Source organism: Boleophthalmus pectinirostris, unplaced genomic scaffold (assembly GCF_026225935.1).
Source record: "Boleophthalmus pectinirostris isolate CB_2022bp ecotype Guang Dong unplaced genomic scaffold, ASM2622593v1 HiC_scaffold_22, whole genome shotgun sequence".
Taxonomy (NCBI): domain Eukaryota; kingdom Metazoa; phylum Chordata; class Actinopteri; order Gobiiformes; family Gobiidae; genus Boleophthalmus; species Boleophthalmus pectinirostris.
This window is the reverse complement of record NW_026571190.1, coordinates 282,400-291,500: the sequence shown is the minus strand read 5'-3', so window position 1 is coordinate 291,500 and position 9,101 is coordinate 282,400. Positions and strand designations below refer to the sequence as shown.

At 40.9% G+C, this 9,101-nt stretch overlaps 1 protein-coding gene across 1 annotated transcript in view; it reads right to left on the bottom strand.

Moving 5' to 3' along the window:
• The window catches only part of LOC129410279 (dynein heavy chain domain-containing protein 1), a 40,635-nt gene extending 40,086 nt beyond the window's left edge, over positions 1-549 (bottom strand). Inside the window, exon 1 of the mRNA XM_055157949.1 lies at positions 265-549. Within this exon, the coding sequence (XP_055013924.1) occupies positions 265-549 (285 nt within the window). The remainder of the gene's footprint in view (positions 1-264) is intronic.
• Between the last annotated feature and the right edge of the window lie 8,552 nt (positions 550-9,101).

Genomic DNA, 9,101 nt, shown 5'->3' with positions numbered 1-9,101 from the left:
AACAAGCTCAGATAAATGTCTAACTCGAGTAACAGAGCTTCAGAGCTGTGTCTCAAGTTAGCATCTCAAACCTCAGAGAATGTTAATCAACTTCTGAAACATTTTTCTATAAACTCCTATGTTGGTTAGCCTCCACAATGCCTTTAAACTCTGAATATTTGGATTTTTCCAAAATTTCAATCTGAAATGAATGGAAAATTTACTTCCAAACCAGAGTGGACTTCAAAGTAGATGAGACTGTGTAGCTCCAATACAATGTTCTACCTGTATAAAGTGCTCTGCTGCCCCCGCAGGTTCAGACAGGTCACACATGCTGAGAGTCCATTCTAGCAGCTCTCTATTCAAACCTAGGACATGCGTTTGGGCTCCAAATTCTCCAGGGGCCCCAGACTGTCCAGGAGCCCCAGACTGCTGCTCCAAACCAGGGTTCTGCTGCTGAAACAGGCTCTGTTGGTTCTGGGCACAGTGACAGCACCAAAACTCTTGAGCAGTGCCATGTGTGCTTTCTGTGTTATCTGGAAAGTACAGAGAGACAAGGAAATGTTCCATGTTGGATGAAAATTAAACCAGAAATCTAGAAATATTGAATTATTTTGTTGGCAATTGGGGCCACAACTTCTCTGTTTGATTAGAAGTCCAAGGGCACGATGGATGAGAGGTTCACTGTCATAAACTGTTGTTTTTATATAGACAGATATCAGTCTAGTTTCTATGTTTAGTTTCATTTACACATGTCTGGGTAACCCTTTATTTCAAGTTAACAGCTACAGTTTACCTTTTGTTCAGTTAAGATTGACCATGCCTGAAATATTCCAAATGATTCTAGTGAACGTGTATAGAATTTAAAAACACAGCTGAGTATATGATATGACAGTTAGAGCAGTGTCTTCTGTTTGAGAAATGAACTCAGCCTAAATACGCAGGATTTGTGTGCTAAACATGTGTGAATGAAACAAAGCACAACTTCAGCGATGTGTCTGAAACATTAGAATTTACATTACAAATAAGAAAACAGTGTGATAATCACACCCTTAATCATGTCCTGGGCTCGACATTAACGGTTGTCCGCTGGTCCGGGGCAACTAAAACTTTTGTCCGGGCAAGTACTCTCCTCTGCCAGTTGCCGAGCGGGCAAGTGAAAATAAAGCGACACAAATCTAGTCCCCCAGTAATAATAACTATTTATTTGGTTGATAAACAAAGCGACGGGTTGTCCGTTCATAACGCATTTTTTTTCATTTCCGTGAAAGGAACAGATAAGTCCAACCTTTTGGACTGCCACGAAAAACGGCCGCGGTGACAAGTGCTCACTTCATGCGCGCTGCTGTGCGCATCACAGTCAATGTTTTGTCTTTCCCACTGACTGTAGGCATCTTAAATAAAACGGACGTAGTATTACGCTGCCTCCTGCACCACAATCTTTGCCCAGTCAATCAAAAATGTCCCTTAGTGCGGACCGCGCTACTCCACCCTTTTTGTTTTGTCTCTCATTCTACCGTCACATCTCACATATCTAGGCAGCTTCATGACGCGTCGGAATGAAAAGCGAACTCAGGGTTAAACCAAACTCCAAAAATGTGCCATATATTTACCAAGCCTACTCATTAATCTCAGTAATTAGTTAAAATGCATAGGTTATTATTATAGCCCGTGCTTTTGGGAATAACATTCACTGGGACGGTACCGGGGCGTCTCCAAGCGATACGTGCGCTCTGTGAGCGGGGCGTGTGTCACCGGAGGACCACGCCGCGTGACATTAAACCTGCTTCTCTACTTCAGTCCTCATGGAGCCCTGTACGTGCACACTCCCACATCGTAATGAGATCCATTCATAGAGAACAGTCCTACCTGTGCGCCTCCAGTGCGTCGCTCCAGTGCCACGCGCGTAAATCCCGTGTTTTCTTAACCTATTACGCAGCGACGAGAAGCGCGAACAAGGACCTAAATTTAAGCAGTCCAAACTAACTCCACAGTAGAGGACCGAGATATGTAGTAGTTTTCTTTATAAGTGCGCAAAGGGTATAGTTACAATTTATGTTTTTATGCAAATTAATGGCCAATATTATTAAGAAAATACTTTTCAGTCATTGAATAACTTTATATCTATGTTAATTCATATTTTAAAACAGAGTAGGCTACTACATACACGGTTCAGGTATATAACTCCAAATGCGCACGCAAATAAACGCACAACTGATTGTCACGAAGACTGACCTGCGCTTAAGTTTCGCTTTTGTTTCTCGTTTTCTGCACTTTATATAAAAGGCAGCGCATGGAGCATGTGCTCTTACTTTGATTAATAACTTTACGCTTTTGCTACTCGGAGGAGGACGGAGGAGAATTATGGAGAACTTTAGGCAGATTCGTTTGGATACATCTTTACGCACACGCGCTCCACGCTGGATATATTTACCAATGAGGAGCAGGGTTTTTGCGGAGTTTTGGTTCATATTATGTTTGGCTTAAATGTGGACTGGATGTGGATTTATTATTACGCACTTTGGTTTTGAGACACTATAAAACGCCCCGCACTGGAGACTGGGTGTTTTCGGGTGGATACAAGTTTCACGCTGCACCTTGTTTCTTCAGCTCTTCTGTTTTTACCGGTAAGAGACACACTGCACTTAGTTTGGACATATGTAAGACATGCTCAACATGTTAAACATGAGCGCTGTTTGTGCAGTACATTTGCGCAGAGCGCAGTACTGACGCGTGAACACCTGCACTACTGATAAATTGAAGTGAAATTAAAGTGTGTGTTGGCTTATTGACGCGGGCATTTAATGAAAGGGACCGAAAGTGGGCACCGAGCGAACTTTAGTTTTTTTTAATACCAGTTTTTTAGTACTTACCAGTACTTACCGGGCCTTTTCGGTCGATGCCTACTTGAAACAGAGTTTCGATACCCAACGCTATCTGCGCAGACTATAGGCTCGTGCAAGTCCAGTTCTATGGTGTTACTGGCACTAAAATATTTGGAATGTGAAATGTGCAAGTGAAAGTCAGTTTTCTTAACCTGTGGGCGAGGGTCCAAGGGAAGAACTTATAAGGCTATATATTTGTGAAGCTCATGAAGCCAAAATTTACTTTAAACATACAGAAAGTAAATCAGAAGTAATGCAAAGTAGTGTAACTCCATTACATATGAGGGACAATACTGCATTACAAAATGTTACACTGCAAAAGGCAATATGTATCACAGTTTCAGATTAACTTGCTCATTGGTCCCAGCACTGGTCCCAGATGACAGCAACCAGGACTATAGATGTTCTGTCATATTTATCTATAATCACATTAGTTCTAGTTGTCACCTGCCCATATGGGTCTGACAACCTGAGACACGTTGAGGCACTCTTAGATCTCTGAGTGGAAACAAGAGAGAACAATTTAATGAGAAGACCAATGATAATAATTTTCATCTCATATACATACAAATTTGGACACACTTTTTCATTTATGCTTCTTTTTTTTCCCTCCATATTTACACTGTGGAGTGTAGTATGAAAATGATTTTAACTTGTTTTATATATTTTGAGATTCTGCCCCACTCTCTCAAACCATTTTAGTCATTGTGGTCATGTTATGTTGGTATTCATATGAAAAAAAAAGTTTTTATATGCCTGTGCTAGAGTTCTAGTCAAGACTACATTAATTGAGGCCAAGACCTGTCCGAGACCTCAGGGTCCTGAGACCAGGACAAGACCAAGACCTCTGAGGGTCGAGACCAAGACCACAGCCCATCGAGACCAAATCATGACCATCTTTGTCATTTTTGACATTTATTTGGATTTTACAGTTATTTTGGCACATATATATCAATATTTTTAGAAATCTATCTCCACCTATCTTTATCGACCTCCAGAGTCTTTCTGTCCTTTTGTCTCAGGATGAATAGTTAAAATAATTGTAGAAACCATCATAAACATGCAATAACATATGAAACCAACATAACATGACCAAAGACATGGTGTTAGGTGTGGGCAGATCCTCAAAATATAAAACAAGTTAAAACATTTCATACTACACTCCACAGTGTAAATATGGAGGGAAAAAAAAGAGCATAAATGAAAAAGTGTGTCAAATTTGTATGTATATGAGATGAAATTATTTATCATTGGTCTTCTCATTAAATTGTTCTCTCTTGTTTCCACTCAGAGATCTAAGAGTGCCTCAACGTGTCTCAGGTTGTCAGACCCATATGGGCAGGTGACAACTAGAACTAATGTGATATTAGATAAATATGACAGAACATCTATAGTCCTGGTTGCTGTCATCTGGGACCATGCTGGGACCAATGAGCAAGTTAATCTGAAACTGTGATACATATTGCCTTTTGCAGTGTAACATTTTGTAATGCAGTATTGTCCCTCATATTGTAATGGAGTTACACTACTTTGCATTACTTCTGATTTACTTTCTGTATGTTTAAAGTAAATTTTGGCTTCATGAGCTTCACAAATATATAGCCGTTATAAGTTCTTCCCTTGGACCCTCGCCCACAGGTTAGAAAACTGACTTTCACTTGCACATTTCACATTCCAAATATTTTAGTGCCAGTTACACCATAGAACTGGACTTGCACGAGCCCTATAGTCTGCGCAGATAGCGTTGGGTATCGAAACTCTGTTTCAAGTAGCATCACGACCGAAAAGGCCCGGTAAGTACTGGTAAGTACTAAAAAAACTGGTATTAAAAAAAAAAACTAAAGTTCGCTCGGTGCCCACTTTCGGTCCCCTTTCATTAAATGCCCGCGCGTCAATAAGCCAACACACACACTTTAATTTCACTTCAATTTATCAGTAGTGCAGGTGTTCACGCGTCAGTACTGCGCTCTGCGCAAATGTACTGCACAAACAGCGCTCATGTTTAACATGTTGAGCATGTCTTACATATGTCCAAAACTAAGTGCAGTGTGTCTCTTACCGGTAAAACAGAAGAGCTGAAGAAACAAGGTGCAGCGTGAAACTTGTATCCACCCGAAACACCCAGTCTCCAGTGCGGGGCGTTTATAGTGTCTCAAAACCAAAGTGCGTAATAATAAATCCACATCCAGTCACATTTAAGCCAAACATAATATGAACCAAAACTCCGCAAAAACCCTGCTCCTCATTGGTAAATATATCCAGCGTGGAGCGCGTGTGCGTAAAAGATGTATCCAAACGAATCTGCCTAAAGTTCTCCATAATTCTCCTCCGTCCTCCTCCGAGTAGCAAAAGCGTAAAAGTTATTAATCAAAGTAAGAGCACATGCTCCATGCGCTGCCTTTTATATAAAGTGCAGAAAACGAGAAACAAAAGCGAAACTTAAGCGCAGGTCAGTCTTCGTGACAATCAGTTGTGCGTTTATTTGCGTGCGCATTTGGAGTTATACCTGAACCGTGTATAGTAGCCTACTCTGTTTTAAAATATGAATTAACATAGATATAAAGTTATTCAATGACTGAAAAGTATTTTCTTAATAATATTGGCCATTAATTTGCATAAAAACATAAATTGTAACTATACCCTTTGCGCACTTATAAAGAAAACTACTACATATCTCGGTCCTCTACTGTGGAGTTAGTTTGGACTGCTTAAATTTAGGTCCTTGTTCGCCGCTTCTCGTCGCTGCGTAATAGGTTAAGAAAACACGGGATTTACGCGCGTGGCACTGGAGCGACGCACTGGAGGCGCACAGGTAGGACTGTTCTCTATGAATGGATCTCATTACGATGTGGGAGTGTGCACGTACAGGGCTCCATGAGGACTGAAGTAGAGAAGCAGGTTTAATGTCACGCGGCGTGGTCCTCCGGTGACACACGCCCCGCTCACAGAGCGCACGTATCGCTTGGAGACGCCCCGGTACCGTCCCAGTGAATGTTATTCCCAAAAGCACGGGCTATAATAATAACCTATGCATTTTAACTAATTACTGAGAGATTAATGAGTAGGCTTGGTAAATATTATGGCACATTTTTGGAGTTTGGTTTAACCCTGAGTTCGCTTTTCATTCCGACGCGTCATGAAGCTGCCTAGATATGTGAGATGTGACGACGTAGAATGAGAGACAAAACAAAAAGGGTGGAGTAGCGCGGTCCGCACTAAGGGACATTTTTGATTGACTGGGCAAAGATTGTGGTGCAGGAGGCAGCGTAATACTACGTCCCGTTTTATTTAAGATGCCTACAGTCAGTGGGAAAGACAAAACATTGACTGTGATGCGCACAGCAGCGCGCATGAAGTGAGCACTTGTCACCGCGGCCGTTTTTCGTGGCAGTCCAAAAGGTTGGACTTATCTGTTCCTTTCACGGAAATGAAAAAAATGCGTTATGAACGGACAACCCGTCGCTTTGTTTATCAACCAAATAAATAGTTATTATTACTGGGGGACTAGATTTGTGTCGCTTTATTTTCACTTGCCCGCTCGGCAACTGGCAGAGGAGAGTACTTGCCCGGACAAAAGTTTTAGTTGCCCCGGACCAGCGGACAACCGTTAATGTCGAGCCCAGGACATGATTAAGGGTGTGATTATCACACTGTTTTCTTATTTGTAATGTAAATTCTAATGTTTCAGACACATCGCTGAAGTTGTGCTTTGTTTCATTCACACATGTTTAGCACACAAATCCTGCGTATTTAGGCTGAGTTCATTTCTCAAACAGAAGACACTGCTCTAACTGTCATATCATATACTCAGCTGTGTTTTTTAAATTCTATACACGTTCACTAGAATCATTTGGGAATATTTCAGGCATGGTCAATCTTAACTGAACAAAAGGTAAACTGTAGCTGTTAACTTGAAATAAAGGGTTACCCAGACATGTGTAAATGAAACTAAACATAGAAACTAGACTGATATCTGTCTATATAAAAACAACAGTTTATGACAGTGAACCTCTCATCCATCGTGCCCTTGGACTTCTAATCAAACAGAGAAGTTGTGGCCCCAATTGCCAACAAAATAATTCAATATTTCTAGATTTCTGGTTTAATTTTCATCCAACATGGAACATTTCCTTGTCTCTCTGTACTTTCCAGATAACACAGAAAGCACACATGGCACTGCTCAAGAGTTTTGGTGCTGTCACTGTGCCCAGAACCAACAGAGCCTGTTTCAGCAGCAGAACCCTGGTTTGGAGCAGCAGTCTGGGGCTCCTGGACAGTCTGGGGCCCCTGGAGAATTTGGAGCCCAAACGCATGTCCTAGGTTTGAATAGAGAGCTGCTAGAATGGACTCTCAGCATGTGTGACCTGTCTGAACCTGCGGGGGCAGCAGAGCACTTTATACAGGTAGAACATTGTATTGGAGCTACACAGTCTCATCTACTTTGAAGTCCACTCTGGTTTGGAAGTAAATTTTCCATTCATTTCAGATTGAAATTTTGGAAAAATCCAAATATTCAGAGTTTAAAGGCATTGTGGAGGCTAACCAACATAGGAGTTTATAGAAAAATGTTTCAGAAGTTGATTAACATTCTCTGAGGTTTGAGATGCTAACTTGAGACACAGCTCTGAAGCTCTGTTACTCGAGTTAGACATTTATCTGAGCTTGTTTTCGGATCTTTTTTGGCAGTGTGTGCATGTGCTTTGTGCATTGTGTGTGCATTTTGTCACCTTGGTAATTGCTGAACTGAACATTCATACGTAGAAATGTTCAAACTTTTTCAAATATATTTTTTGAAAAATTCTATGAGAAAAATGAATGGAAATTTGACTTTCAGAACCAGGGGGTGGGCTGTCAGTGTTCTATTCTCTCACTGTACAGACCAGCACATACTTTTTCACTCTCAAAGCCAGTATCATGTTTTAATAAAAGGAATAAAAGTCAATGTCAACTTAAATGGGACACACGATGTGGAATAGATTATGTTTTTGCATCACCATCCAGAAATCTTTGGAGCACTGACTTTTGTTGTTTAATCCTTACTTATTCCAAAATGTTCTCTCCTCTCAATTATTTGAATATAAGTGGGTTATAGCTTTTCCTACATGTTTCTCATGCCTACAAGTGTTAAAGGGCCTGATTTCAAACCATGAATGAAGAAGACACTTTAATGTGAATGTTTAGTCCTGCCAGTTTTTTTATTTTTTTCCTTCTCTTGAAATTGAACCGTATCAGGGAATCTAAGTTGTTTGGTATTAGCTCCTGTTAGTTTTTACCTGAAAAAATGGTTTGTTAAATGAAAAGAAATTTCACAGTCTTCAATTATTTTGTACTTAGCAGCTTTTAGCATTTAATGCATAATGTTAAGAACAAATCAGGCTTTTACCGAACCACTGACAAAGGGAATAGATGAGAGAGACAGAAGAGGTCACTTCATCAGTTTTCTTCTTTGCTTCATGTTTATGTCCTGCAGGAGCAACTGGACTTGAGTTGGCTGTACCAAAGGTTCTCCTGGTTGCTGGAGGTGCAGGAGTTTGTGGAAGCTTGGAGCCAGAGTGGGGCCCCCATGGTTCCATCAGCAGAGGGTGTGGCTCCCAAGGGCCTGTCTGCAGAAGGTGTGGCTCCCAGGGGCCTGTCTGCAGAGGTGTGTGGCTCCCAGGGGCCTGTCTGCAGAGGGTGTGGCTCCCAGGGGCCCTGTCTGCAGAGGGAGGAGACATAAAGAATGAGTTTGCAGAGGTTTATAAGGAGCTCATAGTCAGAGTACAGGGCTGGCTCGGTTTGCTTCGCTCTGCTCCTCCGTCTGTGAGCAGCAGCCACCAAACAACTGTTTCTCATCATCTGCACTGGAATCACACACAAGCCAGGTGCGCTTCACAGCACACAACATGCAACATACCTCTGTATGCAACTGTATGATCTTACTATGTCTTTCTAATCTACACAGACAGTTTTAACTGACAAATAAAATGAAAAAATAAAAAGATAACACCTTATATTTAATTCATATTTTCAATATAAATTCAATTTCAATAAAATTCAATAAATCATGTTTATATATTCAGAAAAATATGTTGGGCCTAGCTTTTGGATAGAATTCCCCCAGTGTCATCAATATGGAACTCTCTAAAATAGAACTCTCTACTCTCTGTACTTTCCTGAAAAATATGTAATTTTCAACATGTTTTTCAACTTTTCTTCACAAATTGCTCCTTGATTTGTGTAAAACTATAATTTATATTT